The sequence below is a fragment of the Arvicola amphibius genome, chromosome 1 (assembly GCF_903992535.2).
Source record: "Arvicola amphibius chromosome 1, mArvAmp1.2, whole genome shotgun sequence".
Taxonomy (NCBI): Eukaryota; Metazoa; Chordata; class Mammalia; order Rodentia; family Cricetidae; genus Arvicola; species Arvicola amphibius.
The window spans coordinates 113,308,837-113,329,214 of NC_052047.1; the positions used below are offsets into that span (position 1 = coordinate 113,308,837).

A 20,378-nucleotide genomic window follows, 5' to 3' on the forward strand; every position below is an offset into this window, starting at 1 on the left:
CTGGTTCCCTGCCTTTGGAAGCCTGAGGAGAAAGCCCAGCTAGAGCTGAAAACACCAGCCCACCGCAATTCACAGCAAAGCCCAGGAGGCTCAGAGCAGGTTCTGTCATTTTCTTGAGAAAATTAAGAGACATCAGGGGCCTGGAAATGTGACTGTAGAGCTGAGCCTGCAGGGTGTGGCTGGCCAGGAGGATCACTTGCAGAAGATAAGTTACACTGACCAAAGCAGGGAGGCTTTGTGGTTCTCTGGCTCTGAGTTCAGGATGAGCTGGGGTCATAGCAGGAAAAGGCTCCTTCCTGCTTTATACTCCACCCTCCACCTGCATTCATGCCATATCCCTGGGTAGCAGCAAGTGGCTCTACCCCACCCCTGGAGGGAAGCGGAGCCTGGCATAGCAGGCTTATCTACCGCAGTTAGACATGGAGACAGAAGGTCTCCAGGGCACTAGAGTGCCACCATGCAGACTCCAGGCCTTGCCCGGATCTTCAGACTCCAGGTTCACTCATATTTTCATCAAAGCAATGTATGCTGAGTCCTTGCAAGTACTGGGCACCAGTCCTCATACTGGGGATACAGTTGAGGCAAAGATGCTTCACTTTCCTGGAGTTTTCACATTGGGCAGGAGGGTTTGTGTTATAGTGTACAGATAAATTAGTGAGAGAAAGCAGCTAAGTTCATTCCACCTGAGGGCAATAGGTGCTACAGAGGGAAAGAAGCCAGGCAGAGCGACAAGGACACAGGGACAAGGACTGTCATTTAAACGGTACAGGTCACTGATGGCCCAAGCAAGAGCTCAAGAGAAGATGCCCAAAGGAAGCAATAGGGGAAAATATGAGCTGGGAATGAGGGTGTGGCAGGTGGAAGGCAAGCCTATATCAATATCCCGAGGCAGGAAGGAGCCTGGCATAGAGCTCCGTATTGCTAATGACAAGTAAACACTGACTTGTTCCAACATTACGACTGCTTACAAGGGAGTGACAGCATCCTAAGTAGAAGCCAGTCTCTGGAGTAGCAGAATTGGTGGAGGAAGCAGCTGAGGGGGTTGAGAAGATGAACTGAGGCCCCTAGATAGGACCACTGACAGAGCCTTGGGCCCTGGCCTTGGAGGAGCTAACAGCGTAGCTGCGTGGATAGAAGTATGGTTCCCCCCCCCCCCCCCCACCCCATTCTTACTTGAGGAAGCCCAGGCTGCAGCGGAGAAGGTGGGTAGAGGAAGTAACAGCTTGCACAGATGTATGCTGATGAGCTTGTGACAGTCCCTGCCTGAGTGACAAGAGGCCTGACAGGGACAGCTCCACAAACAGAGACTGCTCGGGCTAGAAACACAGTCACTGGGTCAGGTTGAGTCACTATACACAGAGCCCATGGCGACACTGAGAAGGAGGGCTCTGTGAGGAAGCCATTCCCATGGCTCTGCACTGCTTGATTTAGACTCTTAAAAGCCCAAGTTCTTCTATCATTCCTTATCTCATCCAAGACTCCAAACGATCCCAGAGGTAGGAATAAAACATCTCAATTCTACAGATAAGGAGAGTAGGGTTCACACGGGTTAAGAACACACTGGCGGAAGACTCTAGAGAGAGCCAGAACCGCAAAGCTGGCCCAGCCGAGTGTCCAGCTCTGCCATCAGTGACTGAGGCATCGGTCACCTCCACCAGCTGTGCCATGTTACTATTGCCTCTTTAGCCTGTCCCCTACACTGCCACTTACATAGAACGTTTGTTCCCGTCACTCCTTGCTGTCCTCAGAGGCTCTGTCGGACAGACAGGGCAAGGAGTGGCTGAAGGTCCCGACGAGGCACCTAAGAAAGAAGTGACCAAAAGGGGACCTTCCTCCTTCCTCCAGGTTTTGAACTTAAGACTTGAGCTGACAGGTCAGGTTCCTGCAATGTTTATGGAGCTGAGCTGAGTCCTGATGATCTTGTGACAGTCCCTGCCTGAGTGACAAGATGCCTGACAGGAGCAGCTCCCCAAACAGAGACTGCTCAGGGTAGAAACACAGACACTGGGCCAGGCTGAGACACTAGGAAGTGACTTTGGACCAGCGGTTCATCCTTCCTCAGAATGTCTCTCTCCTATCTGTTTTCTACCTTCAGCTGGCCAGGACCATCTCTCTGCTACTGGTGGGTTACCTTCCTGCCCATCCCACACAGAGCATTCTAGTCTTAGACCCCTGCTGGCCATGGGTGCTAGGACTGAGCCTACCACTGTGCGTGCCTTCTACACCTCCGCTGCCTCCAGCTGGCTCACCATTTATCCTTGGTACCTCTGGACTGGGGAGCAGATGAACCCTTCATTCTCCTTGGCATCTGTACCCCAGATCCATCTTCTGCTTCTACAGAGGCCCTGCTCAGTGCTGCTGGTGCCAGGGACTCAGGTAACTCCCCTTTAGACCTATTTAATCACTACAGAAATGGCCTGGATCCCAGCTCCCCTAGTTCACCAAAGTGCTTTTGAAATATGCTTAGGGTCTTGAGAACAGCCTGCCTTTAAAGGAGAGAGAATAGAACAAAATACAATAGAATTGAATGCCGTAGCACAGAATACAATGGGAAATGGCAGAATGCTTTGTGCATTGTAAGAGTAGGCATTGTTTCTTAGAAGTTCTGCTTCAATCCAGGGGTGGTGTGTACAGGGGCATGAGTAGGCGTGTTATCCTGAGTCAGATGGAAACTTCATGCTGTAGATGATGATAATGCTGTAAATTTTTATTTTGGGGGAAATACTGCTCCAGCTCCTTACCTTAGCTGGTGATCTTCTCCTGGAGTCAAATTCCTCATGGTAAATTTCCCTTCTTGCTTCCCCCTCTGCATCTGGCTTCTTCTATCCAGCCCCAGCCTTGTGCGACCACTGCTATTTACCAAGGCTTCCAGAGTCAGATATTCCAGACCCAGGGGCGTCTTCTCAGACTCCTTATCATCACCTGCCTGTGAGAGCTCTTTCTTTCCATGGGAGATAACTAGCTTCTGATTCCCATGGCTCCTAGCCCATCACCACCTCTCACTGCCCACCGGCTCCTCCCTGGTCCTGACTCTCTCGCCTTCAATACCCTTCTTACGCATCTGGGCTCTTACTCTCCGATCTTCTCTTTGGACACCCTGTCTCCCAGGTTGGGGCTTCCTTACTCAACATATGAGGCTCCGATTCAGATGCCCTGCTGTTCTCTGTGCAGCTCTCTGTGCTGGTCTTCTGGGAAAGAAGCAGGGCTGGGCAGGGCGCCACTGACAAGTTCAGTTCTGTTCTGAGGTTTGTTTCACCACTTCTGGCAGGTGAGGCACACGGGGCGACTGCCACCTCTGCTTCACACAGGAAGTTATTGAGGGTTAGCAGAGGGGGTTTTTCTCTGTCACTCTTCCTCTGCAGGGAGCACCCTAGAATCCACAACTTCTCACTGCAGCCTTCACAGTGGACAGTGACACTTGATTGCGCAGAGAGTGACGGCGCATCCGGTCTATTCATCCAGGCTGCCAGTCAGAGCCATGGATTGTTAAGGATGCTTTAAAAACAGCAATTTCCAGACTCTGTTTAAAATTGATGAGGTAGAATCTCATGGGAGAGCTTTTGGGCAGCTTAAAAATTATTATTATTATTATTAGTAGTAGTAGTAGTAGTAATAGTAATAATAATAATAATAGCTACTATAATAATTATTAGAGTGCCATTTCATTTGTATTTTAATAAATAAAGCTTGCCTAAGGATCAGGAAAGTAAAACAGCCACACAGATCAGGCAGCAATGACACACACCTCTAATCCCAGCAGCCACATGAGCTTGCCATAGAAACCAGACAGCAATGGTGCACATTTTTAATCCCATAAAAATGGGAGGAGACAGCACTCAGGCTCAGTCTCATTCTGAGGCTTCCCGGAGGCAGGATCACCATTTTGGACTGAGATAGAGGTAAAAACCAGTGGCTGGCTGCTTTGCTTTTCTGGTCTTCAGGGTTGAACCCAATATCTGTCTCTGAGTTTTTATTAGTTGTGCTTCAGATTATAATGACAGTAATTATTATTTTGACATGACATCACTATGCAGTCCTGGTTGGCATGGAACTTGCTGTGTAGATCATCAGGCTTGCATTGACCTCAAAGAGATCCCCCTGCTTCTGTCTCTGGAGTGCTGCCATTATAGGCGTGCGATACCACATATTTTGCAATACATCATACTCTGAAGTTACTAAAAACACAGAGTGTAGACAAACATCTCAAGCACCCTCATTCCAGCTTCCCTAATACTAACATCTTTTAAAAAATATTTTGTGGCACTGAGGGTGAAGCTTGGAGCCTTGTGCACGCTAAGCCAGTGCTCTACTAATGAGCTACATCCCATAGCCCATTGGTAACTTTGTACACACTACAGTCAATACCACAATCAGGATACTGGATGCTGCTTCAGCTCACACATCTTTGCCCAGGTTTCCCCAAAATGCAGATTCTCACTTGGGTATGTGCAGGGAGCTGAATGCCGCTTCATCCCCGATGCAGCTGAGTGTAGCCACCCCTGCAGCCAAGTTACTTACTTCATTGTACCATTGCGTCAAGCTTCCTAGGGGTTTGAAAGCTCCCAAGTATGTCTTTTTATGTACGTCATTCATGGGTAACCATGGCACCAGCACACTGCTCTGCTACCTCCATGTCCCAGGACAATGGCCACCATCTCTTATATCACCTTGGCTTGAAACTTTGAGTCACCGGTGCCCTGCTCTTTTATTGGCCCATTTGTCCATGTCAGGTCCCACCAATTCTTCCTCTGTAAGGTCTCTCAGGTTTGTATTTTCTTCTCAGTCCCCTGGTCTTAGACTTCTGGTCTACCCTTCTGCAAGAGCCTCCTTACCTATGCCCCTTCTCTCAGAGGCACCTTCCCCACCCAGGATCACAAAGCAGACGAGCCTCTCCTATGCTCAGTCTTCAACCCTTCATTCCTCTTACCAAAACCATATGATGGTTACCAGCATTACAAAATAAAGTCTACATTTCAAGTATTCACATAAGAAATCCTCCACATCTGACTCATTCTCCTTATCTAAACTTCTTAGAATACCAGTCACAGCATCCCTTTGCTTTCTACACAGATTAAAATCAAGCAACATCTCTTCTTAGTCTATGACAAAACCTACCAGAGTGAGATTGGGGGGCTTATTTGGAAATGCCCTCCTCTCTGTGATAGAGGCTCTGCCCCCCTCACCTCCTCATGTGAGATGAGAGGTAGGGCACACAACTCTCTGGAGAATCCTTCCACTGAATCTTAAGTGAGGGTAGGTACCAGGAGAGCTGGAGGCTGGGCCTTTCCTACCACCCAGACCACCTCCTTCAGAATGATATTGCCAGCTTGCCCACATCATTGATGTCCCCTTCTTTTGTGTCCATGGAACAATGAAGCGTGTGAACCACGAGTGTTCCCTTTGGAAAACTCTTCAGTCCCCTCACTGTTCTGCTCCTGTGGTTCTTACCTCATGGCGAGAGAATGAAAAGGGAAATTCACTTATTGAGATGAAAGGCATTTCAATTATCTGATACATTTCCGCTTTAATTGATAACAAATCACAAATTGCCCACCTCATTACAGCAACCGATTCATTGGGAAATTTGCCAGCTACACCTGAGAAGGCTTGAACGCAACGCAAGCTCGGGGACCTGTGATCCACGTACACGATGGTTGATTGTTTCTTAAAGTCATGCATTTTCATAAACACATCCACCGATGTGGTTCCTGCTGAGAACAGTGGTCCCTAAGCTGTCCACACCTGATCTTTAAGTCCAGAGAGTCCTGGGAATTTATGAGGGTGGGAATCAGAGGACGCAGAACATGCACCAAGGTATAGAGGTAGCTGGAGAAAGAGACACACCGAAGAGTTCAATAGGGCACTTGGAGGCAGTCTTGAGCCTTTCTGGGGACAGAGCATGGACATTAGAGGGGAACAAGTGATTTGCAAAGATATCCAATATCTCAGTTTGCTTTCAGCTGGTTCATGTCTATCAGCATCCCTACCATCAGTACCATCCTCACTCCTGTTGGAAAAACAACTACCCAAGTGAAGGTGAGGACCACCACCAATGAAATGATATGTCACAGGAGACAATCGCTGTGTGTGAGGCAGGGCAGACTCAAGCCCTTGCATCTCCTCATACTTCATTAGAACGCTGAGAGAGACAGTGGTCAGCCACTGACTTCACAGCCTCTCTGGGATGCACACAGACTTTCCAAGCAGTGACCATCATGAAATCTGTCCCCGAGGTGACACCCCCAGATAGGACAGCCGTTGGGAGCCCCGAGAAGTGAAACACAAAGACGCAGACTCTCAGCGGCCTTCACGGGCCTGGGGCTGGGCTCCAGGGAGGCCAGCGCTCACCATTGCTGCTGTTGTCGTCCACCAGGATGATCTCCTTGAGCAGGTGTGGCGGTGTGCGCTCCATGGCCGAGTGGATGGAACGCAGCAGCACCGAGAGCGCCTCGTTGACGAAGATGAACACGATGCTCACCTCTGGGAGGCTGTCGGGGAACGAGAGGTTCCGGCACCTGGAAAGGAGAGTGACTGAGCTCTTAGACCTGCTGGTGACACCAGGAATGGGCCTACTCCCCAATTCCTTCAAGTCTGCAGATGGGCTCAGAAGCCTAAGTCTCTGGTATGCTGAAGGTGGGCCTTGCTTGAGCAGCACAAATCTAAAGCTACTGAAAGCCTGGCGCACAAGCACATGAGAATGGGTTGGTGGCCATGGTGGCTGCACGGCAGGACCTAAGCGCCTAGTGCAGGGCTTCTTAAGACTTCTAATAAACATAACCCCTTCTTACTCGGGAAATTCTTAAGTGACATGGAGATATAAGTGCCTAAAATAGATACTTAAATCAAACTTTTAATCATAAATCAATTTATCTTAAATTCTTTAGTATACATGTAAACTTGTCATTTATTAAAGATAAGAGAAAACTGATCTATGAGGGCTCTCCATATGCCTGTCTTTTCAGCACAGCATAGTCCAAAGGCACAGTAAACTAGATGGGAGTGGTGGTGGATGGGATAAATGAGCAGTTCTGCTATCTAAAATTAAAATATTGTGTTTCTGTGGGGTCTGAAAACTTTGCATGGATGGTAAAAATGCTGCAACTTAGATCATGCTGCAATCTTGATCCTGACCCTCTGTTTCAGGAAGCACCCATTGGTGCTGCCGGGGTGTACAAAGTGCAAAGTGCATGTGTTGAGCGTTCAGAACTGAGGTTGCGTGAAGCTGCGTGACATAACATAGGTGAGCGCCGCCAGAAACGTCTTGGATTTGTCCTGAGTGTGACTTTTGAACTAAGCTTTGGTCTCTGTGCTCTCAGAACTCTTTCACTCTTTTCACACCTCTCACACCCCCACATTAAGTTAAGTGACCCCAGATGGGTTCATGAGCCATAGGCTAAGAAGTGTTGACTAGGGATACACATGGCCAATGGCCGGGTCTATCTGAACGTTTGCTGGAAGGATGGCTCAGCATTTATAAACAAATGGGATGAAGAATTCAGCCAAAAGGAAGTCTTAGTGTTTCCAACGGCAAGGAGGTTAGACCTTAGGTGACCAGCTTTAGGGGAGCTGAGACTCCATTCAGAGACACGCCTCTGTTGAACCCACTCTTCCTCACTCTAGAAAGTGTTCTTCACATCCCGTTCTTCAGGGACCCAAAGGAAAGTTAAAGTCAGAGTCCCAGTACTGATTGATCAGCAGAAGGACCAAACCAAATGTCTCTCATAGCTGAATGGTCCCTACTAATGGCTCTAGCGGAAGCTCACCACCGTAGTAGAATTCCAACTCTGCTCTCCAAACATCTGCACCAAACTCTTCCATGAGGAAGAGCTGACACCAAAGGAGCTGCCCCAACTGAAGCCATTGGGGAAACCCTTGCTTCACTAGAAGCACAGTCACAGAGGTTCCATATCTTTCTGCACAGGAAGAGGAGCAAAGAACCATGAAATCAGATTCCACAAGAGGCCAGACAAGAAGAGCACATTTCCCAGGGTCATTCTTTTCACCAAAAGCATAGCCTTCACAGGCAGGGACCCCTGCTGGTGGCCTGCCCTGACACAAATGAAAAGCTCATCCAGAAAGTCCTGAGCCTCACCTTCAAGACAGCTAAATGAAAGGAGAGAGCCCCAGGCTTGGGGAGGAAGCCACCCACACCTGGCACCAAAGGCTCCAGGGGTTTAGGGCCGGTGGCTGTGTTAAATTGTTCTAAAATGGGGGTGCAGCCAAGTCAGAATGCGAGGTAATGAGCGCAGGAGCGCGGTGCTTCCGCTCACAGTAATTAAAGTGCTGCAGGATAGGCTTGGGCCTGCTCTTCTTAATGAGGAAGGCTGCAGGATAACCAGACTGAGCAATTTGGAGAAATCACCATGGGGCCCCAGCCTGCTTAAGAGCAGGAGATTAATAAACGAAAATCACTGTCTCTATGGTTACCAGAAATTTACAGAAACTTCTCCCATTCTATTTCCAGCTCTTCTTCTCTCTCACCAAAGGGAGGTGGGGGAGGGAAAGGAGTTGAGCCTTTTCCCAAATATACTTCACACTTGTAATTTTAATGCGACCATTAAGCTAACGACTGACATAGCACACTTTTGTTCTTGTTCTTAACGGAGTAACTACATCCTGAGCCTCGTATACCTGGTGGGGATGATGCTAGGCACTGGGGCACAATGGGACACAGACAACATTCTTGTCCTCATGGGGCTTATGCTTTGACAAGAGAAATGGATGAACATGGAAGCAAGTCAATGCAAGTGTTCAGATGAAAAGAAGCACAGGGCACACGTACAGCGTGATGTGTGGACAGCGCTTCCAGGGAATGGTCAAGAAGCCCTCTAGGAAGAGGAGAGATCTGACCAGACTCTTAAACAGTGAGGAAGAGTGTATCATACCAAGATCTTACAAGGCCACAGGAGCAGTGCTGTGGCAGGACATGAGACAAGTGCCCTGCCTAACCACAGTGAAGGGAGGAACTTCTTCAGCTCATCAGACCCTTCCCAGAGATCATTTTGTCTTTTGTTATGATGGATGCAACTTTAATTAAAATCAAAGAAAAGGTTTGTGGAAGACAGGCAGGTAGTTCTGTTGGCTAGAACTCATTAATGATAGGCAGTCAAGACCAGACAGCAGGGCTCTCCCTGAGCACGGAAACAAGAGAATCCTGACATATGCATTCCTTGCTAAGTTCATGTTAAAAGTAGTGCCACATGGGCCTGGAAAGATGGCTCAGTGGTTAAGAGCATTTGCTGTTCTTCAAGAAGACCTGAGCTCAATTCTCAAAGTTTACATCAGGCAGAATCCACATATTCTGGCCTCTTCAGGCACTTGAACATATGTGGCACACACATGTGCTCGTACACACACACATCAGAGGGGGATACATATATGTAAAAACAAAGCTTAAACAAAAGTGACACACACAAGGTCAAACGACGCACTGGTTTTTAATCTTTTGAGTACAGTGGACGACTCCCAGTGATGTCATTGTATGGTCCAAGTTCATTGTCTTCACTGGTAAACCTCATGAACAATGAGTGGTCCTTGATCCCTCTACCTGTCCAGGGTTTCCTACAAGCTCTGTTTTCAGATTCTCACTTCTGTCTTTTCAGGTCGTTTTCCAGAGACAGAGTTAATCACCTTCCCCCAGTTTCTTCCCTTATTTCTGAACATGGTTACCTAGATTTCCCATTTAAATTTCCCCAGTCACAGCCATGATGGCCCCTGCAAGGAGGTTTCCACGTGGTCATTCTCCAAGCATAATGAGATACATAAGAGAACCCCTGATAAATCATGTCATACCCACACTCATTTATAATCTCTCCCTGAGCGCCAGCAAATATTGTTCCATGAGAGCAAGGATTGCTTTTCAACTTAAACAGGGACTTGTGCATAGTAGTTGTCAGCCAGTGTCTGGGCATCAAATAGAGCACAAGTAGGCATGTTTATTTTCTGTGCAGCCTGCACCTTATCTGCACACCACTGATCTGTCTTGGATGCATGCTCTTGTTAGACTGTATGTCTTTACCTGCATTTATGGCCCCAATTCCTCCCAGTCTCCATTAAGTGGCGCCCTGAGGTCAAATGCACTAACCTCTTTGAAGCCCTCTTTTCCCCTCTTCACTGAGATTCTGATCATGGTGGATCCCTCCCAACCCAAGGCACATAATTCCTCCCCACTTCAGTTTCTCCAACCCTGCCTGAAAGAGGGTCTGTGTGAGGCGAGGGGTAGGAAGCCCCACCAGTCAGCACAGAAGGGATGGAGACAGCTGGGCACCCTGCTCATCTCAGCCTGCCATGTTGCATGACCTCCAACAAGCCTCGAATCTATCTCGTGTTTTTACCATGGGAAGACAAGATCACCCAAAGGTCTTTTGCTGAGCAAGCTTGAGGCGCTTTGATCACACATGCAGTGAACAGAACGTACTTGGCTAAAGAAATGACCTGCATCCTCTGTCTTCCTCCCAAGCAGTACCTTGCTACCACCTACTGTTACAAGGGACTTCCCTTGCTACTCAGCTGCTAGGGAAGGTGATTTGTCTGGACTTTTCTCCATTTCAGAACAATGGCTGCTTCACGCGAGCTAGGATGGCTGACCACCCTGCCCATAGATCGTGAGTTTCTTGAGGGCCAAGAATGGTCTTGCTCACAGCCTACCAGTGCCTAGCACAGTGCCTGGAAAAGAACAGACATTCTGCTGATTTGTTGAAAACGTTTCCTTCCAAATCCTCTCCAATGCCTGCCTGCCACATACATGTAGCTGTGGTTACAATCTTTCTATTCAGCACTGAAGCAGAGCTTGCATTGCTGAGGGAAAAAAAACAGAAAGAGAAAAGGCAGACCACATCAGTCAAAATAAACACATATTTGCAGGTGACAGTCCTCATTGTCACTCCAGGATGCTGGACATGGGACAAATGGCTCTTGCTGGGGTCCCGCAACAGAAACACACTTCCAGAAATGTCACAGGGGAAGGCAATAATGGACTCAAGTTCTGTGCTCCTGCCCCAGACTCGAGCTGGCTTCTCCTGACAGTTCAGAAATCACCTTGTAGCCTCTGCTCTCTCTCCCACATCACGGGGAGGATCTGGCCCTCCTGTTGGATTGTGAATTGTGCCCTACAGGTTCATACTCTGGTTGGCAGAACACTCGGGGAATAGTATGGCTTTCAGAGTTATACTTGATCCCCAGAGTCTTCCTCGTGCTCTGCTTCCTGTCTAGCATGATGAATGTTGCTTCCTCTCCAAGCTCCAGTTGCCACAACCATACACTGAACCCTCTGAAAAACAAGTCAAAACGAACGCATCTTCTCTTGGGTCATTTTTGTTACATAGCGAGGTTACATGTAAAAGTAATGAGTGCATCTAGCACCTGGATCCATCCAGTTACCATAGCATCTGGTCCACATCCCCCCAGTTAGGATGCTTTCCCAGAGTGTTAGTCAGCTTGCCACTGCTGTCCCAAACACCCGAGAGAAGTCAAGGTAAAGGGAGGAAAGGTACATTTTGCCTCGTGGTTCCTGAGAGTTCAGCCTATGGTCATCTGTCCCTGCTGCTGTCACAGCGGTGCACCCTGGGTAGAGGAAAGCTGATTGTGCTGGGCAGGAAGCAAAGACCAACAAGGTTCTGTGCAAATATCTCCTTCAAAGGTGCCTTGCCAATAACTAGCTTTCTTCTGCTAGGTCTTGCCTCCTGAGGGCTTTACTGCCTTCCAATAGCAACATGGCTGGTCATCAAGCCTTCAACACATGGGCCTTTGAGGACATGCTGCACACAAACCAAAGCTCAGAGCCATCCTGCCACCCACCTGAGAGCTGTCCCTGCTCTCCCTGTCTGTGTTCACCTCTGTAATGAAGGGCATGAAGATTGCAGTACAAAGACACTAGATGAATGTCATCAACCTGTCCCTATTTAAGGACACTTAACTCTAACACCAGCCCTGACTCATTCTGAGTAGACACACCTTCTTTCTCCTGTACAATGAAGCTATAAAAGCCCTCTTTTTATTTTCATTCTGGCTCAACGTCAAGCTATTCCCTGCTAGAAATAAAAACAAGGTGTAGCTGAGGGGGAGTGTCGGGACTGCCCAATAAGCTGAATTGATGGCCCCGATAAACTCCACTCCATTGATCTCTATACACCAAAAGAGATGCAGGGACGAGATACAAGGCAACCTAGGGAGCCTCTCTGAAGATTTAGCCCCAGATTGGTTTGAGTCATTTCCAAGACAAATTTCTATCAAGAGTTTGATATGAGAGGAAGGGAAGCAGTGGACCCCGGTATGAGACCATGCTCATCCCTCATGCCCTACAGCTGGGCAGCCCATGTTGGATTGGCAGTTCTCTGACCTTTCGTTGACCTCAACAAATGGACAAGATCGTTGTCCATAAAATGACTCATGGGGCAGTTTGATCTACGAGGTGGGAGGATGGAGCACACCACTTCCAGAACGAGGTCAAAGGAGATGCCAATGTGCTTTGGGGGCAGGGCTTTTCTGTGCCGGAGTTCTGAGAGTGCAGCCAAGAGTGGCACCTGAGCAAAGAAAGTGAGAAGATGACACTCTGGGGTAACCATTCCCGGGGGAGGCTGTCCTGGCCATTCTTCCTAAACTTCTCCCCTCCCAGCAACCATCAGAATATGGTGTTGTAGTGAATCATTAGCAGCCTAGAGCATAAGCTCAGGGAGACCTTGTAGCCCTCAAGATCAGCAACAGCTGTTGTCCCACAGGTCTCCTGTTGTCCTTCCAGGTCTCCTGTTGTCATTCCAGGTCTCCCGTTGTCCCTCAGGTCTCCCATTGTCCCTCAGGTCTCCTGTTGTCCCTCAGGTCTCCTGTTGTCCCTCCAGGTCCCCCGTTGTTATTCCAGGTCTCCTGTTGTCATTCCAGGTCTCCTGTTGTCCCTCCAGGTCTCCTGTTGCCCCTCAGGTCTCCTGTTGTCCCTCAGGCCTCCTGTTGTCCCTCCAGAGCTCCTGTTGGTCCTAGATACCAGTGTCCTTACAGCAGACATTGTGCTCCATGTACTCACATGACATGCACGGTGTTCCTATGACCTCACTTTAGCTACTTCTAGTTTCCAGTGTTTCTAGATTATATCGATACTCACACCTGTTGGCTTCTAGGACTTTGAACTTCTAGGAGACCCAAGATGAGGTAATGAGGGATTCTCACTGGTGTGAGAAAAGTCGAGACGGCCCCTCCCTCTCTGGCTGGCATACACATCTTCACAACCTTCAGAGCGAAGGGACTCCTGCCAGCCTACCACTTCTCCCCAGACTCCCCACAGAGCCCCTTGGAGAAAGAGGAGTAAAGGGCATTTTCTTGATACCATACAGCATGCATGCTTTTGTTCTTTTCCATTGTTTTATTGTTCCCAACAACTGCCAAACCATTCAGTGTCTTCAGTCTTTGTCCCCGCTGCACAGATGAAGGAAATGCAGCTGAGGTGGGAATTTATCCTCTGGGGCTTAATTAAGCCTGGGTTCATCTAACTGATAAGCCCTGCTGCCTGATGATGCCACCTTGCTTTCGGTGCCACCGGAAGTGTGACCAGGGAGACAGGTGTGCCAGTGGCACCAAGGAACCCTGCCGGGAAGTCTCACTCCTAAGATGACAATTCTGCATGAGGACTGTAGAGGGGATTTTATGTCTGGCCAGTGTGTTAAAGATCGATGGACATGGAAGCTTGAGCTTTCCTCCCAGTTACACTACTGTCTTTGAGAGAAGCAGCCCTAGGGACACCTTCTTCTGCCTTGCATGTGGCCTTGTCACTTGGCCTATAACTGAGGGGTCCAGTGACTGACTCCTAAGCTTCACATACTGATCAATAGGCCTAATTTTGACCTACAAGGCAAACTTGCTCAGGGCCTATTGTATGACTTTCCCCAGGATGATGTGGGCAGATGTCCAGTTTCCCAAATGGGGCACCAACAGCAGACCAGAAAAGCAACTCTGCGCCAGCCTGTCTTGGTGAATCAGAGGACTCACTGGGGCTACTAGCAAGAATGTAGATGACTCAAAGGCAGCTGAATGACCAAAGGACCATTCCAGCACAGGTGAGGGCATCTTGAAGGCAGCTCTGCAAAAGACAGTCCTTCCCTGCTAACTGTCCACGGCTCATCGAATCTTGGGGAAGAGCTTTGTTACTATCCCATTTTTCTAAGTTGCCCAGGCCTCTAGTGAGCTGTAAGAACCTCTCTCCTCCACCCAGAAGGGAAAGTTTCAATTTGGAGGGAATGCTGATAGCTACACAACAGGAGTGCTAAGTAGTCAGATTTGATGATATTGAGAGACCAGGAAGCCTATCGTAGGCTTTCTTGCGGGGACCTTCAAGGTGAGATACTCTAAGGGGGCAGAAGCATAAGCCCAGGGCAGGAAGCAGAGCACTGACAACGAGCAACTGTTAACATGGACGAGGATGACTGAGAACGATGCAATAGAGACGGAACAAAGAGGTTTCCTCAAGCCACACCCCCACCTCCACAGCCTGTCTTTGTCTTCTGAACACGAAGGCATGAGTCTGTATCATCTGCAAAGAACCCCAAATGGCACACACATACACAGCAAGGATCACTCCATTTCCTGGTTGAAATCATTAGAGTTCCATGATACCCTGGCTTTTGCCTTCCTTTGTTGCTGTTTGCTTGCTTGTCCTCACGCTATCTCACGCTACTGCAATGCACAGCTTACATGATTGGGACACATTGTCAGAAGTGAGCTACATGAAATCCGGACTTGTCTGCACACCAGGAATTCACATCACCTGGCTCAGTGTTCAGCAGGGCGATTCTCAGAAAGTACAGTGCCTGGTGACAGACTCCTGAAGGAAAACTCAGACTCATGGGCAGGAGAGCAGATCTGGCCATGGGCACTGTGCTGGTGGAGACTCCATCAAGAAAGGACAAGAATGGAGTTAGCTAACTATAATACTCCCAGCTTGACAGGAACAAAATTCCACATCCAACAAAGGGATAATGGAGCAAGGCTGGGGGTGCTTAGCATAGACAGGGTTTCAGCGACTAGTCCAGATGTGGAAAAAACAATGGCACCTGAGATCTTGGAGTTCCAGCCATCTGCACAGTGAGAAGAATGGTCCAGGCAAGGTCTAGAAACAGAATGTAGCCCAGGAAGCCTATTATGAATTGTTAAGGACTGAGCTGCTGAGCGCGTGTGATCATCGATACTCGCAGAGGCAGAAGTTTAATGAACATTCTTTCTGGAGATTTTTATCAATGCAGAGAAAGGATCTGTCCTGCAGATAAGCGGAGATACACAGGAGTGCCATCAGCTGCGGTGTAAACAATACCCGGAAGCAGTGAGCTCATTTGTTCCCCAAACATCTGAGCGATCTGGAGAATATGGGAGTTAAATGAACAGTTGCTCAGACAGCAAAAGTCAGCAGGCTCTGGTGGAAAGTTTTATTAGGTGGCTCTGATTGGTAGATCTGTGGCTGAACAGACCAGGTCTGTGGCATCTAGGCTCAAGGAATGTGAGGCAGAGCAGATGCACTGGGGCAGAATAAAGTAGGAACCCTAGATTTGTCTGGGCAAGCAAATTGGGGCCCCTAGAGCTGCTAGAGGCAGGAAAATGGATGTCTTCTAGATCTGCAAGGGCAGGGGACAGGGGCAGGTTCAGGTAGGCCCCTTATATCTGCAGGGGTAAAGGCAGATAGGTACCCTAGATCTGCAGGGGAAGGTGGGTCCTCTAGATCTGCAGGGACAGGGGAAGGCAGGTCTCCTAGATATTTTGTAATACAAGGGATGTCATCTAGATTTGCTGGAGCAGAAGAGGTACATCTAGATCTGTAGAGAAAGGAAGATCCTTGGGGATCTTTATAGGTAAAAGAAGATGAGTTCCCTAAATCTATCAGGAAAAATGAAGGCAAGATCCCTAGATCTGTCACAAAAGACTGGTTGCCAAGGAGAACAAGGTCTTCTTGCAGTCCAGCCAAGTCCAGCTTGGGCTCAACCTTTGATCTCCAGGTCTCAGGATGAGGAGGCAGCTTTCCATGGGGACTACAGTGTGATGTCCCCACAGTACCTATCTGCTCTCATCAGCTGTCACAGCATTGCTCTGCCCCTGTCCCCTGTCCACACCATGGTCCTCCAGATGCCCAAGTTAAGACCATACTGCTTCTTCTCTGCCTATAAGTCATTTCAAACCACAGACCCAGATAACAAGAGCAACTGCATGCTGGGAAAAATGCACCAGACCCCAAATATATTACAGTCTTTGTCTTGCTCTCTCTAAAGAGCAGAATTCTATCTGTAAACAAAAACAGAGAGGCTAGGTAACTTACTGGAGGAGGTCACCCAACTTTCAACCAAGAACTGGTTTTGGAGGCTAAAGAAGCAAATCTAATTACTTACTAATTTATAACCTACACAGAAACATTACCTGTCATGGAACCCAGCATCTCTCCCAGGGTGAGCAGCCCACTTCCTCTGTGTCCCTTACAATCCATTTATGAAGATAAGGTCCAACAGCAAAGAAGAACAACAATGTCACCTTCCTCTTGTAAGATATTACATAAAAGTTTGAGATTATTGCTTCTTCAAGAACAACTAATCACACTCTTGGCTCACAAGGAGCTTAATTAACATTAGGGAGAGTCAGAAGGATCTTCCCAGAGTGCTTCAGTTCAAGAGTGATCTCCCAGTCATGTCTGCACTGTGAGCATTTCCAATGTGGGCAGCAAAGTCCTTAGAAGAGAGTTTATTTCACCTCTCGTCCTGTGGCTGCTTCTGGCAGCAACCTTCTTTCACAGACCTCTGCTTCCCCAGAGCCAACATCCCAAGTCAGAGAAGCCCTCCTGGGCAGGGTCAGGGAAGGGACAAGATGGTATCTTGGAGTCCTGAGAAGCCACAAAGACACTGCCTCTGCCAGAGCATCTGTAAGAACCTGAGCAGGTTCTCTCTCTCTCTCTCTCTCTCTCTCTCTCTCTCTCTGTGTGTGTGTGTGTGTGTGTGCGCGCACGCACACACAAATGTGGAGACCAGAGATCCTTGGGGTAGGGGAATCTCAGTCCATCTCCGCTTTGTTTGTGTGAGACAGGCTATCCTCGTTCCATTTCTGTTGCATGACAAGTTCCCTGATGACGAGCAGCATAGAGGAAGGAAGGGTTTACTTGGCTTATGATTCCAAGTTACAGTCCATCATTTCAGGGACGTTAAGGCAGGAAATCAAGCAGCTAGTCACATCACGCCACCAGTCAAGAGTAAAAAGAGAATAGACACAGGCTTGCTTGCTTTCTCCTGTCTCATACAGTTTATGGCTCAGCGCCTAAGGAAAGGAGCTGGCCACGGTGGGCTGGGGCTTCCTTCATCAACTATCAGTCAAGACAATTCCCCACAGGCCAACTTGTCCTACATAATTCCTCAACTGAAACTCTCTTCCCAGGTAATTCTAGCTTATGTCAAGCTGACAGCTAAAAATAACACAGGGTCTCTCACTTCTTCTGCATGCAATTCAAAGAATCCACCTGTCTCTACCTCCCCAGTGCTAGGACTGGAAACATGCCACTCACCAGGCGTTCTGGCATGGGCTCTGGGGATAGGACTCAGGTCCTCATGTACTTTACTGATTTAATCTCTCCCTAGCCCAAAGGTTTCTCAGTCTTGTAAGGGTTCAGCGTTCTCCCATATATAACAGAACGGTAGCAACTGCTGGAATATAGCATGAAAATCAAGTCCAACAGCAAGCAGCAGGAGAACATATGCACAGCCCTGGCACACAACATGGGTGCTGTCTGCCAGCCTCAGGGCAGCATCACCAGCAATGCCATCTAGCTGTCCAGCCCTCACATCCCAGCTCCCACTGTAATGCCTTCCTGCCCTAGGACCATTACATGCTCCCCAGGGTCCTGGTGCCTGACTCCTTCAATGCTACCATCCTGTCCCATCCCTCCCCTGATATTGGCACAAGCTCTCTCTCTCTCTGGCTCTGGATTTGGGCTCGAATGTGGATCTGTCACAGTTGCTCTCATTCATGGTTGTAGAAAATAGACTTACCCTGTCAAGACCAACTCTTGATGCCCTGGCCCCAGTGCCTAACACACTTGCCAATCCAAGAGCCAGTGTACCCTAGTCCCTGGGAGGGAGGGGCATGGACCCCAGGGACACTGGAGAGAAAAGACTCAGGAGTGTCTGAAGGCCCACAAGCAAGAGATAGAAAGCAGCCATTGCCCAGGGCTCTGCCCTGAGCTACCTAAGAGGCAGGCCATAGCATTGGTTGCCATGGAAACTGATAGATTTGATACTGGAAGCCTTTTACTCATACCCACACACCCCTTAGGGTAGGCACTTGCCCTTGGATTCCTCCATGGCCACTGTTTGGAAAGAGCAACCACTGTGTGAGGAAAGAGCATATTGAGTCTGTCATTGTAACACAAGGGAACCAAGGGCAGGAACGTGCCACCACCTGACCTGCTGTCACTGGGGTAGCAAGCCCACCTCCCCTCACGGTTCCCGAGTGGCCATTGCCTCGGCTCTTCATGGTGCTCCTGCCCAGCCATGTGTTCAGAGGTGCCCCCAGAGTCACCACCGTCCTCACTCCCCCAGGGATAGAGGGTCCCCTGATCTCCTCTCAACTTCATTTTCTCAACATGTTGCTATTTACTTAAGTCCACTCCGACACACAGACAGCCAATGTGCAGTTTGGTGACTTCTGATACGTGTGTGTAACAGTGGCTTGCTCTTTTCTAATTTTGCCCCTGGTTATTTTGGGATTCAGTGGCAAAAACAAAGGGTTTAGATGTTAGAGACAGGATAGGACCCATATTAAAAACTTCACATTGGCACCTATTTCACCGCCCATAAGGGACAGAGTGGCATTCAGCTAAACAGGAAGGAGGTGTCTTTCCTTCAATCCAACTCAGAAGGGAACAAGGAAGTCACTGCCCAGATCTCAAGCCTCTCATGGGGTAGTCTTTGGCAATATGCTGTCTCCTTTGGTGGTCTACTGGGCAGCTATGTTCCTCAAGAGTCTGATGTAGTTTGACCTCACCCAACGCCACTGGAAGAGAAAGTTTCTCTTAACAGATGAGGTAGAAAAAGCTGTTGCCACTTCTGTCTCTCTTTCCTTTCCTCCAGGAGAGGTGGAACAGGAAGGTTCCCTCTAAGGATCATGTTCCAGGCCACTTCCCTGCCACAGAGACCACCGAAGTCAAGGCATCCATGGGTATAAAAGCTAGGCCCCATCTTATTGGAAGTCACCAGAATGGTTCTTCCCCAAGGGTACCAGCAAGTTCTGCAGAAACCCACCTTGTCTGGACTTCCACCCAGTCTGCTCCAGGAGTCTTGCCTGCCTTGTGCTTGCTGGTGTCTGGTAAAAACTCCATGTTCAAGAAATGCTCATTCAATGAAGAAATCCATGAAACTCAGGGAGCAACCGAATGAACTCCTCACTGTGACAGTGCTTTGTTCTGCGCTGCACAGGCAGATGACGAGGGTTGGAGCACAGAGGCCATGGAAAGGAGAGGCAGGAGCAGAGGCATACCGCATGGGAAGCCTCTCTGGGGGCAGGTACTGTAGTAATGCAGCACCCCAAGCCTTGATAATGGGTTACTGTTTTCCAAAATAGAGATGCAGACCTGGCCATCTCTGAAACTGGCCAGTCAACACTTAGTGCTATGGAAAGCAGTCCCTCAGCCCCATGACAGTGACACAAACTGCCACCTCACGGAGGTATAGACAAAGGTTACCAGACAGAGTTTTGTTGTCCGACCGCCTGACTTCCCACCCCAGCTCTAAGGATACCTGGCAGTTTAGGCAGTCTTCCGAGCTCACGTTCCCTCCTCTCTGCAATGGAGACTCGGTAACCAAGTGTGTGCGCACACAGACACAAAACTTATAAAGCATCTTTAAACACCCCCCACACGCATGCACACACACACATATATACACACGCATGCGTGCGCACACACATGCACACACATGCATGCACACACGCACATGTGCAGGCACACATACACGCATGCGCCTGCACACACACGTATGTGCACACACATATGTGCGCGCACACACACGCACATACACGCATGCACACATACACATGCACACACGCGCATGCGCGCGCACACACATGCACACACGTATGCTCTAACACGCGCACACATATGTGCACACACATATGTGCGCGCGCGCACACACACACACACACACACACACACACACCCTTCTCCCCCTTTGTAGGTCCCCAGATCTGCAGCCACCTTTTCCTCAGGCCAGGGACAGCCACATTCGACCATCCAGCACTCAATAAGTGCTCAGTGAATGTTCATGGAGCTGAGTTGAACTCTCCCTAAGCAGTGGTTCTCAACCTTCCTAACACTGTGACCTTTGAATGCAGTTCTTCCTGTTGTGATGACCCCAACCGTAAAATTATTTTTGTTGGTA

The 20,378-nt window shown here is 48.8% G+C and overlaps 1 protein-coding gene across 1 annotated transcript in view; it reads right to left on the reverse strand.

Moving 5' to 3' along the window:
- The window catches only part of Galnt18 (polypeptide N-acetylgalactosaminyltransferase 18), a 307,844-nt gene that overhangs the window by 129,381 nt on the left and 158,085 nt on the right, over positions 1-20,378 (reverse strand). Inside the window, exon 3 of the mRNA XM_038343410.1 lies at positions 6,349-6,515. Within this exon, the coding sequence (XP_038199338.1) occupies positions 6,349-6,515 (167 nt within the window). The remainder of the gene's footprint in view (positions 1-6,348; positions 6,516-20,378) is intronic.